Source organism: Pteropus medius, unplaced genomic scaffold (genome assembly GCF_902729225.1).
Source record: "Pteropus medius unplaced genomic scaffold, Ma_sr-lr_union100, whole genome shotgun sequence".
NCBI lineage: Eukaryota > Metazoa > Chordata > Mammalia > Chiroptera > Pteropodidae > Pteropus > Pteropus medius.
Genome location: NW_024349519.1, coordinates 17,157,827 through 17,183,535, shown reverse-complemented (window position 1 = coordinate 17,183,535; position 25,709 = coordinate 17,157,827). Strand labels below are relative to the sequence as shown.

Sequence of the window (25,709 nt, the reverse complement as noted above, 5' to 3'; positions counted from 1 at the left end):
CTACCTGTACTCTCTTTCAGTCTCTCTGTCCTCCTAAACCTCAACACACACACACACACACACACACACACACACACACACATACACACTGCCTTTTACACTACACCCTTCGCACTTTATTTTCCATCTGTTTACAGGTGGACAAATGAGCATTCTAGCTAACACCTAGAAGTAATGACCCCAGTTTTGTCTATATTAACCCAAAGGAGTGATTAGTTTCAGGCCAGACTGACATGGCCCTATAGACTGCTGATTTTTTTTTTTTTTTTTTTTTTTTTTTTTTTTTAGAGCAGGCAGAACCACAAAGAATTTCTTCAGTCGTATTAATTCAGTAGTAGCTAATGCTGCTGTGTATGAAGGAGAAAGTGGAGCTAATAAAAGGCTGGTCTGCACCTCAAAATGATGTGAATAAGTGAAGCAAAAAAATTGTTTAACATTAGAAAAAGCTGAATAAAAATTAAATGTTTTTTTAAATTATTTCTGAAATATTCAAACTAGCCCTATGCTTCTTAAGTTGGTAGGTACTTGCCAATTTTGCCTCTTACTTGGGACTTGCATAAAATTGACATCAGTATCCCAAGTAGTCAAAATATTATTTCAAGTTACCCTAGCAGATTTTCAAGAAACTCCCTTATTGATATTATTATTTGAGATAAACGTGTTAAAATATGAATTAAAATTCTTTTGAGTTTATCTAATCATCTGAGTTGCTTGCAAATTAGCTGTTATACAAAGGGCTTTGATTAATACAGCTTAAAGAAAGAAAGGTGAGATAGGTTGGCTGTAGCTCAAAGACCTCATTTTTCTCAAGTTTTTCACAAAAGGTCACTAATTATGAATCACTGGTTTACATAACTAGATAACATTTTACTTTCATTACTCACTAGGCCATAATTCTGAGTTTATGAAAATGTGATGTCTTCAAATTCATCATACAATGTCAAAAGGGTTCTCAGTTAGCAGAAGAATAATCAATAGTTATAATTTACTAACATATTTTTTGTTTAAAATATCATTGGCTCTCCCAATATAAAGAGAATTAATTAAATATCTGTTGGTGGTTCATTAATGTTTTTCAAATTTTCAAAAGAGTTTATTTGAGCCAAACTGATGACATATATACCGGGAAGCAAGATCTTAAATGCTCCCAATCTATTAATTCTTTTCTTTCAGTTGGGCCAGAATAAATCCTTGCCTACCCTATGGGATTATAAAGGTAGTATTATAAGCATAATAAGAATGAAAAATTCATTGAATATATTATTATTTGTGAAAAAAATGTGTATAACAAACCATAACTCCCAAATATGTGTGACTTTGCACTGAGACGATATAATCCTCAAAAGAAAACATATGTGTAATAATGACTATCTTTTATCTCTAGTTCAGCATAAGCCGCAGGCATAACCATCTTCCCAGCTATGATAAATACCTAGTTATAGATTTCAAAATAATTTTCCTCTCACTAGAATTTGGCTTATTCATAACCCAATCTCCAGCATTGTTTAGATACTGTATATTTCGAATTTGCAAAGATATAACCAAGGCTGTCTGTTGTACTTCACTATGAAAAAGCCACATTTTCCAATGCTCTTCTTTTGGAAATAAGATGGGCTAGCAAGTTACACATGCGCCATTGTGCCATCAATAGTAGGTCCATTGTATTTTGTGGGAATTGTCACCATTAATCCCCTACGTAAGGTAAAGCATTTCCTTCACTCCTTGTGGGAAGCTTTTAGTAACATGAGTGATCCCGAGTTCAGATTTATTTTGAACTACAGGAAAAAAAGCATTATTTATAACCTATCTGTTAAAACTGCATCATTTTGAAAGATAGTGGGGAGGGGGAGGTAGAAAAGGGTAAAAGAGGTCAAATATATAGTGACAGAAGGAGATTTGATTTTAGGTGGTAAACACACAATGCAATATATAGATCATGTATTATTGAATTGTACATTTGAAACCTATATAATTTTATTAATGAATGCTACACTAATAAATTAAATTTAAAAAAGATAAGGAGTTGTAATTCTTTTGATAATTTGAATTGGAAAGATATTGAATGTTGAAAGTGAAGCATTAAAGAAACCGTGCTTAAAACTTCATTGTCAATGGTATATTAATTAGCCCAAGTTGCTCTACTTCCCCAAGTACAATTTATTTGGTACCTGCAGGGTACAAAGCAGTGCATTCGGTATTAGAGGTAGCCTGAGACCATTTCATCAGCTTTTCCAACTCCGTTTGCAATAATTGTCTGTAGTTCACCGTTAGCATGTATCATAGCTGATCAGGCGCATTTATTGTTTCGTGTAAATATGTTTCAACAATATTTATATTTTCCTGTGGCTCAGAATTATGATTTTACCTTATTTTTAGACCCACAATTTCTAGTTGGTGTTGCATTTTGACGATATACTGATTGCATGATGCTGGGCAGGACAATAATGTAGATTCAAGAGATTCTATAACTAAATATGACTAAATAAATGACTGGTCATGCTTTACTAGAACATGTCTTCAGACTTTCAGAATAAGAAGTAATTTACAAATATTATCCCCCATTCTTAGGCCCAAAGTTCTTTGAGTCACACAAATGGTCAAACCACATGAACTTTTTATCTCTTTATTATCAGTTCAACTTTTACTTTTCATTACTTTTCTTTGAGATAGTTGATTATTATAAGAAAAAAAATAAATTTCCACTTCATTTCTGTAGACAAAAAAAGGGGTTTGATGAAATGGAACCTCACAAGGTTATCTGATTGTAATAAATTCTTAACTGGGCAGGTCATGGTGGGTATCACACTCTGGGAATAAAACTTCTTTAGTAAAAAGCTTATTTGTCTTAAGGAAGCCCTGTCCATTGTTTCTGTGTATCTAGGTAAACACATCTTTGAAATAACCATCCTCAAGACAGCACATAATCTTGTTAACTAACCTGTAATCTAATCTCCACCTATATTTCTCTCACCTCTATATAATCTTCTTTAATTCCCTTCTTAATTACAAATGCTAAAAGAAGTTGCAAAACTATTATTCTAGGCAGCATTTGAGATCTTGTTCCCTGGCATATGTCATCAGTTTTGTTCAAATAAACATATAAGAATTCTCTATAGGTCTGGTTGTTAGGCAGACAGATACAGGAAAGTGAAGGCCGAACCCAGAAACCTCCCTTAGAACCACCCCGAAACTCCTATTTTACAGTTCGGCCACAAGCGCTTGCACAGTTAGTACATATACTGAATTTCCTTAACATTAGCCTCATTATACGATCATTAAGTTATCATACATATGCCCAGAAGTTCATAAATCTAATTATAAAAGACTGAATTCTGGGCAACTGCATGCATAATAGACAAAGGGTTATATAACAGCTAAATATCAATCAATCTCAGATGCCAATCACCTAGCCCTACTCCTGTTAACACCCTTGCAAAGGTCAATATAAGGTACACTTCTTGAATTTTGCAGGTCTCTGGTGTGGCCTGTTTCTCTCTTGCAACATACTTTAATAAATCTTACTTTTCCTAAATTTCACTGATTTGTAGGTGATTCTTTACTGTGTCTGCGGAAATCATCAGTGCCCTCCAGCGGCGACATGGACATTTCTTATGTTGATGCCTTCGTCAGGACCTCCAGTGAATTCGGTGTTGCTAAATTCAACATCCACCTTTTAGTCTTCCCTTTTCTTCACGTATTAGCAATATTGAATTCTGAGGACCATTCCTTTTTTTTGAAAACAAACAAACAAACATTCTCTTCCCTTGGCTTCATGACACCACGTTCTATATCATCCCTCACACCCACCTTCACTGCACTCTGAATCATTTATCAACCACAGAGATTGAAGCCAGAACACATTCTTATCATTTGAATTTACTATCAATTCAATTCAACCATTTATATTAATAGTCATCCTATCTTCTATGAGTTTCCTTCTTCTCTATCTGCTCCATCTTAGTTTCCTTTGGATGCTTCTCTTCTACCCATTCTATAAATGCTGACAGTTTTCAAGCCTCTGTTATTAGTCTTTCCTTCTTCATCTTGTCTGTGTGGAGTTCTACCTACTCTTATTGTCTCCATTACCAGCTATAAAGACCCAATTGCCTTCTGAAAGTCTCAATTTGGATATTTTGCAAAAATTTCAAATTTATCTATATAAACTGTCCAAACCATAAATTTTGGAGTCAAGCTGGATTCCATTCTCTCACAGGAAGTTCTGCTATTTTATTTCAGATTTACAGGTTAGAACAGCACCTCACCAAGCACTTCAGTGCAGGCCTCTATCCCCAACACTGAACTTATCTCTGAAAATGCAAATTGAGGAAAACTAAAAGGAATGGATGGTAGTAATCAGATAAAATTTTAGGAGGTTCAAGCTATCAAAAGCCCTAAGGGGCTTTTGTCTGGTAACTCCAATCCCATAGTGTCAATAAAATCTCAACTAATCCTATTTTCTATTTTCCCAGTAACTTGATCATTACCCTAGTTCTCCACCCTCACCTAATTTCAATAAGGTCATCTGATTGCAAGAATCTGAAATTGAACATTTGGATCTTCTGTGTGTGAGTGCGTCTAAAAACACCAGTCATCATCACTAAATCCTTTAGGGCTGCACTTTTTGCCTATCATCTATAGTTTGTTGATAAAATTTTGTTGCTTGGGCCTCTCAAAATATTTATTCAGAATACATAGGTATTGACTCTTCCATCCACAGCCAAAGCATAATGCATCAAATATCTTCAATCCTGTTATGCTGAAACACATTAAAATAACAATACTCTTTCACTGTTGCACTATATGCTTGGTTGTTTCACTGGTTAGTTGACTATTTCCATGGGAACAGGGATGGGGGAATATAGGTAGACATAGGCAAATACTTCTGTGAGCTTGGCAGTTTTGTTATCAAATCAATTTACACTTAAAGTGAAACCACTAAACTTTAAAGGAATTTTTGGCATGAGTTATTAAACTTTTAAACAGTGGATTAAATAGCTAGATTTTGTGGAGATTGAGAACAAGCCACCCCAAGATGTGTTTTTGTGGTAAGCGGATTGTTTTGAGCTCAAGGCAATGTTAGCCTTCAGCTCAAGAGAAACTTCTGCCCCTCCCTCAACTCCTTGGAAGAACTTGAATTAAGGGCCTTGCCCTTAATAAGAGATTATCAGAGATAATCTCTTTCAATCTATTTATAGGGCAGGATGAAGTTTTATTTACTAAGCATCTACTTTTCTTGTCAACTGCAATGCCCCTTTGAAGATCCCAAAGTACATTACCTAATCCCTAGCTCAGGATGTCTCATATACCTAGATCCCCTTTCTATCTCTGAACCTCTCCTGTATGTGGGGTCTTTGACTCTCTCATGTATGTGGAGTTCCCATACATATGTATGTATTAAATTTGATTATTTTCTCTTGCTAATCTGTCTCATGTCTGTTTGATTTTTAGACCAGCCAGAAGAACCTTGAGGGTGGAAGAAAGCTTGTTCCTGCCCCACAATTTCAACCTTAATTATATGTTATTTCTCTGAGCAGTGCTACAACATAATCACAGGGTATCCCTCTTTAATTATTATAAGATCAGTTTAAATAATCAAATCCTAATCAGAATTTTTCATTTTTGACTATATACATTATCACTAAAACTCTATAATTAGACCCAACCGCAACATTTATAACCAAAGAAATGACTATTTGGAGCCAGTTAATTTTATCACATATCTACTTATGTTGGAAGTTCCTTAGCGTTAGATCAAATTGCAATATGACTCAAATATAAACAACAGAAAGTAATATTATTCATAAAGTGTCCCTACATATAAAACAAAACAAAAAATATAAGCAATATTTCTAAGAACCAGTTATTTTTTGAACCAAAATGGGCAGTAATATTGTTAAGGGTGTGGTTCTGGGCAAAGATATGCTAACGGCCAACTTCTGCTTCCGTAATCTGCTTGCTTGTTTGATGTTAACTAGGGTGTAGTTAATCTGTTTGCTTGTTTGATGTTAAACCAGGGTGTGGTTCTAGGCTTATTAAACTGCCTCTTTTGGGAGCTTGGAGCTGATCTCCTCGAACCCTGCATGGTAGAGAGTCAGTGGCCTGCTAATAAAGGCTCATAATTCATCTCAATTGGCTCCATGGGTCTTAGAATTGATCGTGCCACAACAATATTATGTAGGAAAAAAAGATTAGTCCTAAGCTTCTACAACATGGAACATTCACAATCTCTTTCTGTACTTTCTTGATGGTGCTCAAGAAAAAAAAAAATCAAAACTCAGTGGTTTGGGTGGGAGGTAATATGTGATTGCTCTAACAGACTACTATATTCTTTTTTTCCCTTTCCATTTAACTCATATTTTAAAAGCTCCTGTGGACAATGTGGCTCTTTCCCAGAGATCTCCCTGATTCCAGCTTCCAGTCAGACATAGATGAAGGGAGGGTCCAGAGCCAATCAGCTGCAGATCTCTGTGGATGTTTCTTGAAGTAACTAAAGGACATTGCTTACGAATCAGTAAGGGAGAGACAGCCAGGCTAATGGTCATTCTCAGCTATTCATTTTCTGTCACTTAACTGTGAAAATACAGAGTCAAATTTCTCAAATTTGCATCTTCTTGAAATCTAATCTTAGTTATAAGAATTAATTCCTTGACTTCTGTATAATTTTCCAGGCATATAGCAGCTATGATGTGTGATACATGAAGGTCATACTCTTCTGTTTGTCACTTTTAAATATGGATTTGAAAAGTTATATAATCTCAAAACATTAAAATGTTCATCTGTAAAAGTTAACATTTTCTACTTCACAAGATTGTTTGAAGAATGAGATATCGTACAGAAATATCCTAACACAATGCCTGACACAAAGTTGATTCTGAATAAACATATATTTTTACTGTCTACCTCTCTCCTCCCCGTAAAACTAATCTCTCTACTATACTCATGATCTCATTGCCTCTCATTTTGGGGCGTGCATAACTGCCAACAATTATTTCTCTGTCTCCTGTTTCACAAAACTCTTTTTTCCTGATGGTTTCTGAATAATCTATAAACATTTATTGAACATGTAGTTAGCAAATGTCAGGTATTTTTACACATTATCAACATATCCCTAGCCTCTCCTGAAAGCTATTGGCCTTTCTGCTTCCCTCTACAATCAAACTTCTTCAATGAAGCAACAGTAGGGGAATCCACATAAAGAAAGTTGTCAGAGGAAATATGAATGTCTGGATATTGTGTTCGAAATTTAGGCTGTAAGTTCTAGTGCACGTTTTCCAGAAAAAAGAAAAAAAGAAAAAAAAGGACCTTTGATTCTCAATATGTTAAGATCTATTTGATCCACATCGGTAACATTTCAGAACTGTCGCACTACCCCATTTACATCTGCATCTGTCCATACCAAGCAATGAAAGCATCCTAGCTATAATCATCAGTAAACTTTTACTTGCTAATTTCTAATTTCTATTTTTTTAGCTTTCATCTTATGTGATTTGTCTATATGGTATGACATTCATATCAAGCTTCCTTCTTGAACTTCTTTTTCACTTTATTTCTGACATTTAATAATAATAAGCCATGTTTGAGCACTCTCACATTTTTCCCTGGCTCCTACTCCTAAACATGACTCATAAATTTTGATGTTTCCCAAAACATATTTGTCTTAATTTATTCTTGTTGTACATGCTCTCCTTAGATTATATAATCCATGTCTAAAACTTCCCATATCTCTAGGTCAGACCTAACCTGAAATCTAAATTAATATTTCCAGGTGATTAAAAAAATAAATTGCATAAATGTCCAAAACACATTTTAAATTATTTAAGCTTCACTCTATGTGTGGTAAATCTATAACAAGATAGTTTTAAAACTATGTAGCAATGTAAAAAATGCTTAGAGGAAAACCAGCCATAACTTAGTACTTAAACACAAAAACTCTTACTATTTTTATGTTCTCTATTTTTATATCCAAACATTCTATATAGTTCAACTATTGTATACAGACAATGTTGTGTCATATTTTATTATCATTAGTTCACAATTTTTAATTTTTGCTTCCTCTACATTTTTATGTTCAAAAAGTAACTTTAAAGTATGAAGTCTACAAATAAGAATCTAACAATATTGAAAAAATTTAAAGAAAAAGAAAAAGCAAAGGTTGTTAGGACAGTAGTTTAGATACCTATCAAAGGTACAGAGTAGTTCTTAAAGGAATCAACATGTAATGCTGGACTGCACTTAACTACAGTAGTATTAAAATAATAATATAATAATAATAACCATAAACCAAAAACCTATAATGAACAAAAATAAAGAGAAAGGGATCCAAACAAACCACTATAGAAAGTCATCAATGTATAAGAGAAGAGAGCAGGAGGCGAAGAAAGGAACAGAAAAGAACCACAAAAACAACTGAAAAATTATTAATAAAATGGCAATAACTTTACACCTATCAATAACTTTTCTGCATGTAAATGGACTAAATGCATGAATCAGAAAACATATGGTGTTTGGATGGATTAAAAAAACAGATTTGTACATATTCTGCATAAAGAGACTCATTTCAGATTGAAAGACACATAAACTATAAGTAAAGGGGTAGAAAAAGATATTTCAAGCAAATGAAAACAAAAAAAAGAAAAGCTGGGGTAGCAATACTTATATGAGACAAAATAAACTCTAAAATAAAGACTGTACAAAAGACAAAAATGGGCAATATGTAGTGATAAAGGGATCAAATCAACAAGAGGTTATAACTCTTATAAACATCCATGCACTCAACATAAGAGCACCTAAATTCATAAAGTAAATATTAACAAACATAAGAGAGAGATCAACAATAATACAAGAATAGTAGGGAACTTTAATACCCCACTTATATCAACAGATAGAGATTCCAAGTAGCCTTAAATGACACATTAGACTAGATGAATTAATAAACATTTATAGCACATTCCACCTTAAAACAGCAGAAAACAATGATTCCAGGCAATTATCACCAATGGTGGCAAAAACCAGTAAGCGAAGAGCTAATGGAGAACTCAGAGTAGACAATGTGGCTGACAACATATGACCTCACAGATCAATCTTAACATCATAAAAGAAATTCAACCAGATATTATGAGTCCTTTGATGTGATACAATAGGAAATAAACATTATCACGTGTGAATCATTCTTACCAAAACTATGAATTGGATAAAACCAATAGACCAAGCTATCAGTATAGAGGAAATACAAGGGAGAAAAGGACACATTAAATGATGCCACATGTATGTTGTCAGCAAAATACAAACTGTGGGTAATTCTGCACAATAAATGACCACATTTATTTAATGGATTATTGGTAAGAAAAAGAAAAAAGGAGAGTTACATATCAAAAGAGTCATATGAGACAGAGCAATCAATGAAATCTTATTTAGTTCCTGATTCCAACAAATCAAGTAAAACTTTTTTCTAGACAATTGAAAAATGTGAACACTGAATGAATATTAAGGAGCTATTGTAAATTTTATTTTTAGTTCTGATCATGGTATTATGGCTATGTTGTATAAAGTGTTCTTACCTTTCATAGATAAAACACTAAAAAATTTACAGATAAAATTATATGATGTCTAGGATTTGTTTTGAATGATCTAGTGTGGAGCAGGAAGAAAGTAGGTAGGAATATAGAGGAACTAGACAGACCATGTGTTGATAATTGTTGAAATTTTATATACACATGAAAGTTTCCATAACCAAAAGTTAAAATGTAAATATAAAAAAAAATAAACCTAATATTGATATAATACAAATGTTTTATTAAAATATTTTAGGAGGGTGGTAGAGAAGAAAAGTGGTTGTTCAACACTCAATCTTCATCTTCCAGATTAGAATACAAGCTTATAACATTTAAAATTGATAAATCAGGAGTGTCCAGAGAAATTATAATTTTTGGAATATAGAGAAACAGCTAGCCTTGTAATAATATTCAATTTTTTAAAATTTTAAACACACACAAATTTGATAAAAACAAAAAAATATTTTAAAATAAATATTAAACATCTTTTACTGTTTTATTTTGATGGGATGAAGCCCATTAATTCTTATTATGAATTATATCCTAAATTGGCACTCATTTGTATCTTTAATTCTCTTTCATTTGTTCCCCATACCTGCCTAGTTCATTGACTTCATGTTATTATATCAAATATGATTTGAGTTCATTTACTTCTCTAACACCTCTGCCATCACCCTGGTCTAGGGCCTTATCAACTCTTATCTAGAACACTGTCTAGTCTCCTAACAGATTTTCTGTTTTTACTTTTGCACTCTCTGATCCGTTCCACACACAAAAGTCAGACTGGTATTTTAAAGATACTGAAAACAGAAGATATTGCACCTCTACATGGATCACTTCAATAGTTTTAGGATTGCCCTCCGAATAAATCCAAGGTCCTTAACACAGTCTCTGAGCCCTGCATCTTCAGTCTCCTGTTTATGTCTCCAGCATCATCTTAATACCACTTTCCCCTTCATTCACTTGAATTTGCACTTGTTATTTCTCGATTCTTAAACACTTTCTCATCTTTCTCCTTGGTTATCTCTTAAGTTTTAGAATTCAACTTAAAAGTCGCCACTTTTCTTTCTCTCACCACCATATTAATTTTCTCCACAATACCTACCACTTTTCATTGCATTTTTACCTGTTCACTTGCTTACTCTTCATTTCCTCCACAGGCTGTAAGCTGCGTGAGAGCAGGAACTTTGCTTTGCTCACTGTTGTATCTCCAGTACCTAGAACGCTCCCTGTCAGTGGGTCCTTAATCAATATTTTTTAACCAGTGAGTAAATGAACTGTGTAATAGGACAGTTTTTCTCAAACTTTACTGTGCGTACAATCACCGAGGAGAGATCTATTTTTTCAGGAGATCTGGGGTGGGGACAAGATTCTGCTTTTCTAACAAGTTTCCAGGTGATGCCAAAGCTGCCAGCACTTTGCTTACACTTTGGCTAAGAAGTCTAGACGGGGTACAAAGATGAGACATAGCAATGTTTGTCCTGTAGGAAATAGCTTATGATCTAGTAATGGAATTCCTTCATAAAAACAATCTGTCACCATGTACCACCTTCACTTTCATTTCATGGAAGACGTGAAACTATTGGAGACTGGGACAGTTGTTGACCTTATCCAACATTATCCAAAACTAACATGAGACTGCATCTGGCTTTAAAAAAGTTATTCACAGTGTTACAATAAGATGCAAAATTTACAGGAAGCAATTAGCAATTCAGTATATGGCAGTAGAGGTCCTTTTTACCAAAGAAATAAACATCCTGAGACAGACAGATGAGAATTTGAATTTGATTTTGCCCCTGAGTAGCTGTGTAACCTTAAGCAGTCACTTATAGTCTCTGAACATCACATTTATCATGCATCAGTTGGGGCAAATGCTACTCACTTTAGCAGTGTGAAGATGAAGTGAGGTATCACATACCAGTTAAACCACTGTGCCTGGCATGTGGTAGTCCTTGCAAAGTACCAGGTCCTCATGTTCCTTTCTTAGGTAGAACATTTTCCTCATAACACTTTCCCAGGGAGTGATAGAGAATCAATTTTTGAATGTTATGTTTGGCATCTTTAACATTTCAGATGGGACAAAAAGCTAGGAAAATAAAATAAATAAATATGTAGCATAAAAGTAGGCTTTTTGGTCTAAAGGAATCAGAAAAGCTAAGCTTTAGTCCAGCATTCAACGCAAACTAGATGTGTGATATTGGACAAGTTATTTAACACCTTTGGGCTTCTGTATTATTTCCAAATTATTGTATACACTTTGCTAAATACATCACTTATCTTCTTTCAGTAAATCACTATTCTTACTTAAATTGTTTTATATATTTTGTTTTCTTTCAGAATATCAGCAAATTTCACAGAAATATTAAAATTGCAGAATCATTCAATAATTAGAACAAGAATTGAAAAAAAGTTATTTTCTTCCCTTCTGAAATATTTATTAAACACCCTCAAATGATATTATTAAGCTCTAAAGAAGTTCATGAAATCAATGAACTTAATTTTCTTACTTGGAGAACTTCCATCTTTTTTAGATTACACAGATATACACATTTTCCCTGACAGTAGAATTTGTTTTAGTTGTTATATATGATATTAAATTGTCATTATTTAGAATATTAAATTAAATACAGCTTAAAAATACAAGAAAAAATAATTTGGAAAAAATATCAAATTAAATCTGTTACTTCAAAATAATTGTGATGTTTCAATGTAATAATATAAAAAGTCAGTGAAGAGCTGCTTGAATACATTTGTGTAGCTATGTCTCTCTATTCACAGGCTGACAAATGAATCTGTGAATTGAAAACTATTGTTTTTATGCCTTTAATTCTCCCTCCCTCTCTTCATCATAAGTGAGTTTTGATTCTTTTGTGTGTCATTTCTCACACGCCTGCCCTTATACCCAATCTACTACTGAATGCTCATAGAATTAAACCATTGGGGTCACTTGGATTTAGCTAGATTCTCAAAGTCCCTGACTTCACTCTTTTCATATAAACACATTTGGTTTTATTCTTAATTACTTCTCTTTATCAATTTCTTACTATAACATACTATTTGATCCTGGAATTTTACAAAGATGGCAAATTTAAACTTCTGCTGTGTGTGACACACCATTAACTACACAGAGACAGTCTGTATCTACTACATTAATATTTATTGATGTTTAATGTAATAATGACCCATCTGCTACTGCTGTCTAAGAGGCAGTTTCTATCTATAGGGATGGAAATTAATGACAGTCTCTCTGAGCTGCCTGATGTCGGACCTGGAAAGGTGTGAAGGATATTGTAAGAGCTGGATGACTGGTTAGAAGTTCAGAGGTAATATTCCAGTGGTTGCAAGCTTGGGATTTTTCATGAAGCTTTTTTGTTAACAAAGGCATTTTTCCGATACTGAACAATTAAAAGGTAAAGAATTTCCTATTTCTGGGAAAGTATTGCTTATTTAGGAAAAGAGCAGATGAGATTAAATATATGGCTTTCTTCGAGGAAAGGCTAAAGGAAGAATGTACTATAATATCAATTTTCCAGATTGTTTAGAGAAGAAAATTGGGAAAGTGGAAATTTTGAAAATATTTCAAAATTATGTGAACAGTATTGAGGAACTATATCAACAAAATTATGATCTTTGGGGGTTATGTTCAAAAATATTTTTAAGTAGGCTCTACTTCAAAATGCCATCATTAGAGCTATAAGAAATTTCTTGATTTCAGTGCTGAATTATTCTTTTCAGAAAATTTGAGAAGCAATGTGCACTCAACAGCTTCTAGTAGTTCTCATTGTGCCCTCTGTTGCACTAAGCCATCTGAAAGCTACACCCATTGAAAAGTTAATAACTTTAAATATCTTGTCTCTTTTGTAAAGTATGAGAAAATTAGAATTATTTACTGATATATAATTAACAGCCCTTGTGTCATCAGAGTTCTGACTAAATCATCCTTAAGAACAGCATATTAAGCTGTTCAACTATTTCTTGAATTCTGTGTTCTTTAAAAAGAATAATGAGAGTGACTGATAAATGTCTCTGATGGAACTTCTTTTTATTTTCCCCCTGATGGAACTTCTGACAGACAGGAATGAATAGTTCTAGGTTTTTTTTAAGAAATATACTACTGGAACTTAGAGTGGCAAAGTCAGAACATGAAGCAGGAAAAACCAAAGGGTAGCAATTTTTACTGTATTAACCTGATTCTTAAATAAACGGAAAAACTTAAAAATATATATTTTATATCAGGTGGAATTTTACTGTGTATTTTTTTTCTTAGAGGGCTCTGGTAATATCCAAAACTTTTACATCTCCTTCTGGAAAGTAAAATATATAGAAATAATTATGTTATTTTTACACTCATGACTGAGCCAAAAAGATCACACACTTGCCCAGCAACTTTTTCACACTCAGCAGAAAATATTTGCCTGGCAGAAGTCAGAGGGTAGTTAAAAGCATAATCACATGGGTTTTAAGCTATAGTCACTATGAGTTCCCTATAGAAATTCACACAACTCCACAGATGAATATTAAAAGCTGCGAGTAGGGACTCATTTTAAAACTGTTTTGAAAGCCCTTGAAATTGAGATGTTTTTAAAGAGAGACAATTTAAGAGTTATAGTTTGGCCTATATCATCGCTGGTTAAACTCTATCAAAGACAAGAATTTCCGTGTATCTGTGCATGTGTGTAAGTGGTCAGTAGCTTTAAACTAGTGTTTGTTACTAGCTGGTAGGCAGGTAGAGCTTGTCTGCCTGGGTAGTCGATGAGGAAAAACACCTGAAAGTAGGCCTATGGTGACTTTCACTAACCATTTCAGTCATCTTTTTCCATCTTAATGATAGTTTTTGATAGAACTTTTGCACATACTGATTACTATATTTACATGAAAAGTCTTGTTTATGGAAGCAGTTTCACAATTATGAAACTAATCCACATAAAAACTCTTAATATTTTTTTAAGTAGAATGATGGCCCTTCTAGCTAAGCAGTTTCACAATTATGAAATCAACCAACATAAAAGCTCTTAATATTTCTTTTAAGTAAAATGTCTCTTCTAACCAATGCAAATGAGATAGTATTTTAATTAGAATAATTTTAAATTCTTACAGTTTTTGAGAACAATTATCAAAAACCACTCAGACATTTAGCACATAGAGTATTTCACACTCTGTTACAGGCATTTGCAGGTCATATTGTGATAGATATTCCTTTGAACCTTCTCAATCTTATTTATAATTCTCTTTATTGATTTAAATTTATTAGTTTGAAGTGTTTGGGTCAAATTCCAATTCCTGATGTTTTTCAGGAAACATTTATTGTCTTTCAGAATTTATTGTCCAATGTATGAAATATAGATTCATTCCTTGAAAGTATTACATCATTCTTTGACAATATACATGTTTACTATACATGCAAAGAAAAATAATTGAATAGATAGTATAAATAGTATTGATATATAGATGAGATAATTAGTCTCAAAGTAAGTTTCCTTTGCCTGAATAATTGGTTTGTCAACAAACTTATACTCGACTGATATCCAGTTCACCTGATTCTATAAAAAGAATTTTCTGTATTTGGGAGGGAATATGACAATATAAACCCTAAGAATCATAGATTTAAAAATATTTACTAACAGGGATGTCTATACAAAGATACAGATAATGAAGTACTCCCCACACAAAGTAAACACATAAAGATAAAATCCATTGCGTTTTGCCCAAGATATGTATATCCACTGGCTTCTGGACATAACTTCAGACCTACATCTCTTTCCTACTTTACACTTACCCTAAGTTTCACTAATATTTTGATTTCCATGGTACTGAAAACTAAAACATTTCCCTACCTTTCCTAATAATCAGTGAAAAGAAAGCAATGATATTATTCTGTATCTATTTCCAATACCATTTCGAAAGCACATTGAAAAAAAATGTGGTGCAAAAATATAGAGTTGATATAAATAAATTCTATAAATAAAAACAAAAGTTAAAATTGAAATGAATTATTTGATTATAGATCATTACTGACTTACCTATAATACTATTATGCAATTGTTTCAGGTGGCTGAAAGAATGTGGTAAACATTAATACCATTGACATAAAAAGTTTTTTGGTTTTAACATTTCACCTAATCCATTATTAAAATTGTTGAAAGCATAGAAACCATGTAGGTGTCAGAAAGATGGTAATGTTTACATATTTATGCTAAGAGTAATAAAACTCCCACAATACAACAGTCAGAGTGTGATTACCTTTGAGATTTCATAATATTTCTGATTCAATGATTTTAGAAAACTTAAAAATTCACCTATACTGCTTAATTCTTGTTGGAAAGATGTGGGAAATTTTAGGTTACATAAATATTTCACATTCTAAGTCTTTCTTACATATAAGGAAATATATTCTTCAACAAGATTTTGAAGAATATAAGACAAAGATACTTTATTATTATTATTATTATTTAAAATATAGTTTGAACTTCCAAAGAAAATATCATATTGTGAAATTTGACATTGACTATAATGGAAGCTTTATTATATGGTTTCCTAGTCACAAACTGATTCTGCTGCATCTTCAAAATGTCAGAAAAAATCTTAGTCAGTCATCCAGCTGTTCCTAACCAAAACATTGAGTTACTTATGCGAAAATGTTTCTTTTAAATTTTATCGATATGAGATACTTGGTGTTGCATAGCTGTATCCAATCTTGAGTCTAAGTCTCTAACTTGTGGTATTTGATCCACGCTTCTAGTCCTCAGGTGGAAAAATAGAAATGTGACACTGCCATATATGCAATTCAGTGGCTAGTGAATTTTTTAGTCCATTCCAGCAACAATTTTAGTGTCATTCTCTCACTTACCAATGTGGGATCCAACACATATGGCAGGAGAAATACAGTTGAGATTTTAAATAAAAAAACACTGACTGACTTACCCCTTTAGAAGCCAATGTACTTCTACAGTTCTTACTGTTTGAGTATAAATACTCTAGTGATTTCCTGTATAATTTAACAATGCCTTTTGTATTTCTAGCCTGAATATTTGAATCTCTGTGTCACATGTTTGTTGCCAGTACACATAAATTGTCATGTTAAAAATTGTGTTAAATTTAATACTAACTAAGATCTTATAATAAAATGTCAGTCTTAGAAAATAAAATGTTTTTGCTATAGATGTTTATTTTTAAAACATTTTAAAAAGACATTTATTTTGCCTATATCTTTATGACCCGAGTTTGAGAACAAAAGAGAAAATGATAGTTGGAAACTTGGTAAATTGTAAACAGCTAATAGTAAAGTTATGATTCTGAACATTAGAAACCCAGCAATTTTAAGTATCCTTGTTAAGCCATCCTTCTTTGCTTTAGATTCCTGAAATGAGATAAAATGCTGTTTTAAAAAAATTAAATCCTGCTCCTGCCTCAGTTGGAATATTCTTATTTTTATTTTTTTCTTTTATGGTTAAGTGAAAACTCTGCTGAGCGAATAAGCCCACATTCGATAGCCAGTCCCTTAAGGTCCTTCCCATGGGACATCAGACTACATCTGCATTGCTATTGTTCCCCTTGTCTATTAACCTTCTATATTTCACACCTCACACTCACTAACCTCCATACCCTTGCCCATGCAATTTGCTCACCTTGCAATATTCTTCCCTTACCCCTCCAGGAGTCTATATCCACATTCTCCTCAAATGCCACATTCTCTAAGATCCTTTCAACTTTCTTCTGAATTTACATAGACTCTGATCTGCACTTTTCTTATATCAGCTTATTCAAATATTTACTTAGTCACTCAACAGTTTTTATTGAGCTTATTTTGGTATTTGATGTTGTTTTAGTGGTTGAGTTTTTGAGAATACCTTGAAAATATTGTTTAAATAAATATATTTTATGAGTCGTGAACAAATGAATGAGCAAGTAAATTTTAATGTAAAGTTCAGATTTAATATGGTGTGATAAAGTTGATAGTGTGGCATCTTGTGCCCCCTTTGTAAAACAGAGATAATAATTGTAAAGTTTTATTAATTATTAAAGAGTAGGAATAAAATATGCAATGGCACATCTTTGGTGTTCAATCAGTGGTAACTATTATAGCCATGGTAACTGTACACGAATAAAGGAATGACCTGGTATAAAAAGGGCACTTTTGTTATTAATGGAAAATAAACAGGATTTAAAAAGAGAGGTGAGGAGCAAAAAGATATAGGTAGGCAACATAAGTGGACCCAAAACAATGTGGAAAAAAATTCAAAGGAACAAAAAACAATAGAATAAAAATAATCTACCCAAATCCTAAATAGGATTTGTATCACTAGATACCTTTCCTGTTCCAATAACCAATGATGCAAAGGCACTTGTCTTATGCAATTGCTTCTAGAATTACAAAATGTTGACAAAACCATACCAGATATAGGTTCAGAAAAATCCACCCTCTTCCTTGTGGGAACATTTCTTTTGTTATTTAGAACAAAGGTTATAATCAGTAAGAAGTGTCATACAAATCCTAAAAGGGAAATAGAAGACAATATAGAAACAGCATATCTGGTAGAGTTTACCTGGGTTGTAAGTAGATTAGAAGAGTGAGAGCAAATTCTAAAATTCTGAAATGATAAAATTTAAGTGGCCACAAATGTTATCACATATATAGCAAACTATATGTTAAGAAATTTAATGCTTTTAAAAGTGAAATTATGGACAAGCATTATAAAAAGGAAAATTAATTTTATAAAAAATTATAGACTTAAATAAGAAAAATCTCTTCATCTTCATAGGCATAAGCCCTGATTATCCTATAAACATGTGATTATAGGGCCTATGTAATTGAAATGCTAAAATAATTAATATGAACTTACATAAAGCCTAGGAGGCTGTGGTCCCACACACAGCTATAACTGTAATAAAACTGTATTCTGGTATGTGATAATTCATTTCCCTTTGTTCAATTCGTGCCTCCACTTTTGAAAATATGAATTATCTGAATAATCACCATGACAGGTCTTGAGCAGAACCCCAGTCCAGAATTAACTCCCATCACAATCTGTAATTTGAAATTCATTCTTTGGAATTTTAAGAGTCTTTTAGTTTAAGAGTTTCTCATTGAAAGTCAAATTCTTCTTGAAAGGGAGATCTTTATCATTATTTACTAATACCCTAGTTGAAGTTAGTTAACAGCAAGCTAAGAACAAAGCCCCAGGAGAATGGAATAGGCAGGTACCTGACAACAAGAAAAAAATGGTGAAGGAAGGGGAAGGGTGAGCTATAAGGAAAAGAAAAGGAGAAAGAGCAGCGGAGAAAAGGCAAAAGGAGTTCTGGTTCGCTTACAATTTCTCCAGTCGGGTTTAGAGCCTACATACATTTGCAACCATTTTCTTGCACATAGCTAAGCATGATCAAGAATTTAAAGCACCAGTTCTACTCTGATTATAAAGAGCCTAAATGTTAATCTGAGTAGACAGGGTAGAGAAGGCTGTCGGGACAAAAGAGGGACAAGAGCAAGACAATGGAAACCATTTGATTCTCTGAAGCTTCATCTGGCTTCCTCAGACTGTACTGCACCTTTAGGAACCCTCTTTTTTCAGAATCCTCCTGCAGAAATGCACTGAAAAATAAAAGAGGCTATGAAACAGAACCACACTCTTTGAGTTCCAGGAAATTCAAAATCAGTTTCTGGAACTGAGGCTATAATAAGTGTCTGTCTCTACCAGGAGATATGCTCTAAGTGTGGTCAACGTTCATACTATTAAAGTAGAATTAAGCATTTAAAGGATTCTCTACTGTGCTGTCAATGAGCAAAAAAATCAATAGGACACTGAGAGCTACTTCAGTCAGACCACTGGGATAGTGGCAAGAACAGGGTTTTGGAATCAGGGCAGACCTTTTTGAGAACCTGGCTCTTTTTCGAAAATTTGTATCCATTTCTTAACTTCTTTTAGCCTCAATTCCTTCATTTATGAAAAAAATAATATCTGCTTTATAAAAATATGAAGATAGAGGTAATGCCTGAAAAGCACTTAGTATATAATAATACATGGCAATACAACGGTTAGTAAATTTTAGCTGTGATTATTATTAACTAAAATACTAGGATATAGCATTGACCAAAGCATGACAGGATAAAAATAATTACACAGCTTCATTACTTTATTACCCCCACCTTGATTCTCAGACTTCTGAGTAAAAAACAAGAAAAAAGTAAACCCACAGGTTGAGATGTTTGGGAGATTCTAAAAGCCACAACTGGTAAAATGCCACAAGTGTATGATTAGTCTTTTAGGATGTGTTCGAATGCAGAAAAAACTCTTTTATGTTTTGTCATTGCAAACACCATCACACAGCAATCTAATGTGGCTATTTTGAGGCATAATGTACTGAAACTCTTTAATATCTTTTGAATCTCATACATCTCTAGTCCATGTTGCTCTTTTGCTATATTTGAATTTAGGAGCTGAATCACCTAAAATGGATAATGCAGTGCTTTATTACCAAAAATGATCTTGGTCACTGTAACCAGTAATTTGAGGTAAATTGTCTTTCATCTATAATACAGGAAGGCATCAGGATATATTATTTATATATTTTAAAAAGTTGTAATTATTATAATTACATTTTATTGTTTTTATCTAGAATTTGTCTCTGAAAAGCTTAGGTATTATTACCACCTACACACTTTCTTTCTAGTCTTTTCTAAGAATGTATATTTAAAACCTAATTTAGCCTACAGAAATACCCGCAAATGTGACCATAATTTCAGGTGAGACTTATTATTAACAGGTTAAGATCCAATATTGACTTAAGAGGTTAGCAAATGATCAGAGTCCCAACTGGAAAACAGCTCTCTTTTCTTCCGTATAAATGTGACAAAAGATACTATAGCAAAATCAAAGATATGTTCACTATTCAAGTGTATATTTGTGACATTGTAGTTTATGCTGAATTTAGATATTAAAAAGTCCTGCCAATTAGCCCTATTTAGTTAGCATGGGCTTTAATGCTAAGATTTACAGCATAAAGAATAGGAGTGCATAAACCATAAATGACATAAGTGACATCAGAAAATAAAGAAAAAAATAACACATAGATAGAAGAGAAAATGGATAGAAAAAGAAACCAGGACTTCTTCAAAATGAGGTGCCTCCTGTGAGATTTTCATAGTCATATTTCATGTGCTGTTTTTTTCATTTTAGAATGCAAATAAAATGTAGACTGTTTCACTGGATCGGCATATTGTATTCTCATAAAAATAAATAAAATCACAGATTGTTACTGTCAAAAAAATTTCTAATTTGTAAGACAAAAATATTGGTGAACCAGGACAGTGTAGAGCTCAGTTTACATTCTCTCATTCTTTGCCTGCATTATCAACATTTCTATCACATATTTGGATGACGTTTTGGAACACCCAAGCTGTTGCAGCCACATTTAAATTAATTCTCACTTTTTAAACCCTCAAAGCCTAAATATCTCTGATGTTTCATAGGCTGCTAAGGGACCATCTAGGCGGATTTCGTTGGACTTCCTAGAATTAATTCAAATAGGAGATTCTTAAATCTTCTATTTCTAGATCCTTAAAAGATTAGACAACCACATGGCATATAATAAAAAATGAGATAAATAATGTATAGTGCCTGTCAGAGAGCCTGACACATTGCAAATTTCAATAATTGGTGGCTCCTATTACCTTTTTGCTAGATAAAGTAACAGAAAAGTTGTCAAGCTTAAGCTTCATCTTGTCCTCGTTCTGATTCTAAGTACTTGCATTAAGTTAGCACCTAAGACATTTGTACTTTCTGTACTCATTTCAAATATGAGAATTGTAACTCTATTTATTTCCTGTCTTATAAAGGAATAAGTGGCTATTTTGAAGATTTAAAATGCTATATAAACTTCTGAAGTTATTATTATCATTATGATAAATGATAAGTTCTACTTTAAAAAATCCCCCTTTATAGAGTAGTGCAAATTTGATTCAAATGCTTTGACTGCCCTTATCAATTCCTTTTCTGTGGAATTGGTGTGAAGAAAGAGTAGAGACAAAGAATTTATAAAATGGAGTCACTTTAACCAAGGTGCTAAAATTACTAACGTTTTGAAGGTTGAGACATAAAGAAACAATTCTATTCTTGTCCTAACTCGCCTGGAAACTTAAACTTTTGAATTATCCAGTCTTGTGTCAATGCCCAGTTATACATCAGTTCTTTGTGTGTCAATACCTGGCTGGACCTACACCAGACCTCCAGATAACCTTCTAATTAGCCCCTGAAGCATTCACATATGCAGATCGCATGATATCCATCTAACATCCATTACCCAGAATGCCAGATGTGACCAGATTTTTTGGCACCCATCTTCCAAACCACCTACATTCACCATCCAGACAGCTTGACATCTGACTGATAACTGTCCTGAACTAATCCTAGGGCTAAGAATAGGAGACCAATAATTCTCAATAATGTACTTTTTACTAGAAGAACTTTTAATATTTCTTTTTTCTTTAGAACATTTCTGTGTTTTTGCCTAGCTGGGTTTCCACAAACCCTAAGACCTTCAATCAAATCTTTATCATTTATTTCTGGCCGGAACCTCCAGACTCTTTTCGAGTTTGTTCGACAGATGACATGCCTCTAAAACTAAATCTATTATCATGATTTAAAAGATATTTCCAGGTTAAATGGAAAAATATCTATGTGTAGAAAATATATAAGTAGAAAATATTATGTATGTGTAGAAAATATTTAAGTAGAAAAATTAGCAATAGTATAGCAAAATGAAGGGAGTGTTGCAGGAAGGCAAAATCATAATTCCAGTGTCTTTCTGAGAAGACCGATGTTTACTGAAAGGGATGTGTTATTGAAATTCAATTTGAAATAATCCACCCTTGTTCTCGAAAACAATGTTTACATTAGAAATGGACTGCAAGTGCAAATGCCTTGAACAAATAGGATTTATGTGGAGATATCAGAAAATAGTCTTATTCTTCTCCCCCCATTGTCTATCATATTCATTTTATGGGAATCTCAAATAGGTCTTACTACTTTCTGTTGACCTTCAAAAGAAAAAAAAAAAAGCCTTCCAATAATGTTTAGTCCCACAACAAGTTTCAGTTCTGGATTAATATATCTAAGTAACTTTGAACATCATTTAAATTTTAGTTTCTTTCCTCTCACTACAACATATTCAAAGCCTTCAGTTGGGAAAACCCAGATTGTTTCTCTATTTTCTTTTCCAATTTCTCCCAACCTCTCCCTACTTCAATACACTCAGCTTTTGCCCAAAGCTAAACAAGCTGCCTCTCTTTCCTCCAGAGTCGAAACTTGTAAGGGAGGAGTTAAAGAGGCAGAAAATGTCATCCTTTCCTCCTTTCGCAAGGACAGATATTTACAACTGACTCTCATGGCTGCTTTTACAGATCTTTGGATAGCTCACCTTTCATTCATGATCTCTCACCCAACATGTCCTTGGCAGAGTAAATGCACCAGGTACCTCATCTGACTAGTCATACACAATTTCTCCTTTAAATTTAGATATGCTGCATACACTTTTAGCCTCTTTTGAGGTCTCAACACTATTCCATATAATCCAATCAGTCTATATCTAAGACAATCCCCAAACTAGGTCCAGCTGACCCATCACTCATGGGGCGGGTGGGGGGGGGATGGCGCTACTTTTAAAATAGACTCTCTCTTCCTTCTACTTCCTGGCAGGCGGATACAGCCACAGCCTTCTACCCTTTAGACTTCTTAAGTAGCAGTCAGACACCAATTCCCTGTGACCTCCAAACTACAGAGGACAAATATAAAGCACTCTAAGCAAATTTTAAGTCAAACTCACTAGGCTTGAGATGAGGAGAAAGAATACCTCATCTTGTCTTGAAATTGAAAAAGATTGTAGATAACTGCCATACTGCCATAAGAGATATTAAAACCTCTGTGACACTAACCTGATTAAAACAGTAAGTCATGAGCAAAAAAAGAAAAGAAAAAGAAAGAAAAAAAAATAGGCAAACAAGTCACTGCTACAAGTCACCATAACTAGACCCAGTATAAATGAAAATGTAATGCATGATAAATACTTCTTTAATAGTTCATAAGAACAAAATACAACTTAGTTAAAAAATTATCTTGATATCATAATTAGACCTCCATATGAAAGGAAAATAAAGTGATAGTCCTGGATAATATCATGTTTGAAAATAAAAAGAGCAATGGATTAAAAACTTTAATGTAAAAAATAAAAATATTTGAATAAAATAAGAAAATGTTATGGTCAGGAAAAACTTTAAAAAGACAAAAACCAAGAAATTATAATGGGAAAAAAATTACAGTTGACTTCATAATACAAATTACACAAAAGCAAAAAAATACCATTAAAAAAAGACATAGAGAAAATGTTTGAAATATATATGAGGCAAGGGTTTATATCTCTAATGTAAAAAAAAAAAAAAACCTACCAAAAAACCATAGGTATGAACTAAGGGTTTGTAAAAAAGGAAATGCAAATAGACTAAAAGATTTATTAAAAGCCTTTTATAAAAGATGCTAACTCTCACTAAAAGCCAAGAATATGCAATTCAAAACAACACAACATCTTCATTTTTTTCATATAATAAATTAACAAAATTTTTAAAGATTTAAAACATCTAAGGGACTAGAAAAATGGTAAGATTGTGAATTGCACTACACATTTTTTTTTTTTTTTGTAATTTCACTTTTGGAAATTTATTCTATAAAAATAAACACATTTATTTCTAAGGATATATAGATCAAGAATAATTTAGATCTATGTGCCGACCTAGAGGAATGTCCATAGTACATGGTTAAATGAAGACAGCAACAAGTCAGATCATGTGTATAATGATGACCCTTTTCTTGTGAATAAAATTAGAGGGAGGAGTATATGTATATAAAAGCATAAAACATATATGTTTTATATTTTTTTTAGATGAGCATAAGAAAAATCTAAAAAGAAAAGTACCAAATTGACTTTTTTCTTTTAAACTTTTGTGTTATTTGGTCTTTTAAAAAAAAATAACTTTTTCAGTTTTGAATTTTGAAAGAAAACTCTAATAAAGTGTGTGTGTGTGTGTGTGTGTGTGTGTGTGTGTGTGTGTGTGTGTGACTCACTAGGATTTCAGGGGAGAGGGAAAGGGATATGGAGAACACAGGACTTAATCAAAACTTGAAGGATAGACTTAGAGGAACTGGCGAAACAAAGAGAGGTTTTCAGGCTATGGACAAAATAGAAGAAAACATCATCTGGAATCATTCAGACTCCTTTCCAATACTTCAAACTACTTGTAACTACATATGGAAAAAATCAAAGTATATACCCATATGTTTGTTTGTGTTTGTGAAAAACTAATATTATTACTCTTACACAGTCTTGCATTAAATAGAATTGTTATCACAATCAGGAAATTATAGACAAGTTAATTAGAAAACTCAAAGGGTCTTATGTTTATAAATGAGTTTTAAATTTACCTTAGATATTTTTCCAAGCCAAAGTGACTGAATTGCAACCCACTGTAACCCAAATGAATGAATTTCTCTTACCTTAGCATTGACTATCCTCTCTATTCTCTGCTGTTTCAATAGTGTAAGATCATCAGATATTTTTAAAATTATACATTGAGTAACCAATATAAACAAAGCTCTGTACACATGTAAGCTGGAGCTTCTTGCTCTCTAGAGTATCAGAGCTGCAAATAAAGAGATCTTTGTTTATATAAGTTTTAATCCTTTTATAAAGTTTCTTTGGCTCTCAGGGTTGCATAAATCAGGTTATAGAAAAGATTAGTCACTTGGAACCAGAAGCTCCTCCTTGTGGGTTTAGATTTCTTTTTTTAAACAGTTAACCTTTATGTGGCTGTGGCTTATACAGCAACATCAGATCAAAAGGCAATAGAAAAATTCAGTTAATGAGTAAGTTACTTAACTTGCTGAGTCTCAGTTTTCTCAATTTTTTTTTCTTTTGTGATTAAGAAAAATTTGGCAAGTCTTTTGTAAATCAAAGAATTACTGGTTTATTCACTAGTGAACTAAGATGCTTAAAAAATTGAGTCTGAGTTCAATTTTCTGTGTAGCTGTGTAACTTAAAAAAGATGATAGCAAATAAAAATAGACTTGTTAACATAGGGTAGTTATAGACAGAAACATTCAGTTCTATGGGGTGGCA

The 25,709-nt window shown here is 32.9% G+C and overlaps 2 protein-coding genes across 5 annotated transcripts in view; one reads left to right on the top strand and one right to left on the bottom strand.

Annotated features, from left to right (window-relative positions):
* Positions 1-25,290, bottom strand: part of SLCO1A2 (solute carrier organic anion transporter family member 1A2) — a 77,446-nt gene extending 52,156 nt beyond the window's left edge. Inside the window, exons 1-2 of one of the 4 annotated variants that reach the window (XM_039882546.1) lie at positions 25,088-25,290; positions 11,434-11,637 (exon numbers count right to left, since the gene is read on the bottom strand). The gene's annotated coding sequence lies outside the window, so the exon portion shown is untranslated. The remainder of the gene's footprint in view (positions 1-11,433; positions 11,638-25,087) is intronic. The other 3 variants (XM_039882547.1, XM_039882545.1, XM_039882548.1) reach the window with 3 other exon arrangements.
* On the top strand, positions 13,302-16,480 carry IAPP (islet amyloid polypeptide). The gene is given in 2 exon segments (XM_039882549.1): positions 13,302-13,381; positions 16,291-16,480. Coding segments are annotated over 2 exon segments (270 nt in total).
* Positions 25,291-25,709: the final 419 nt, after the last annotated feature.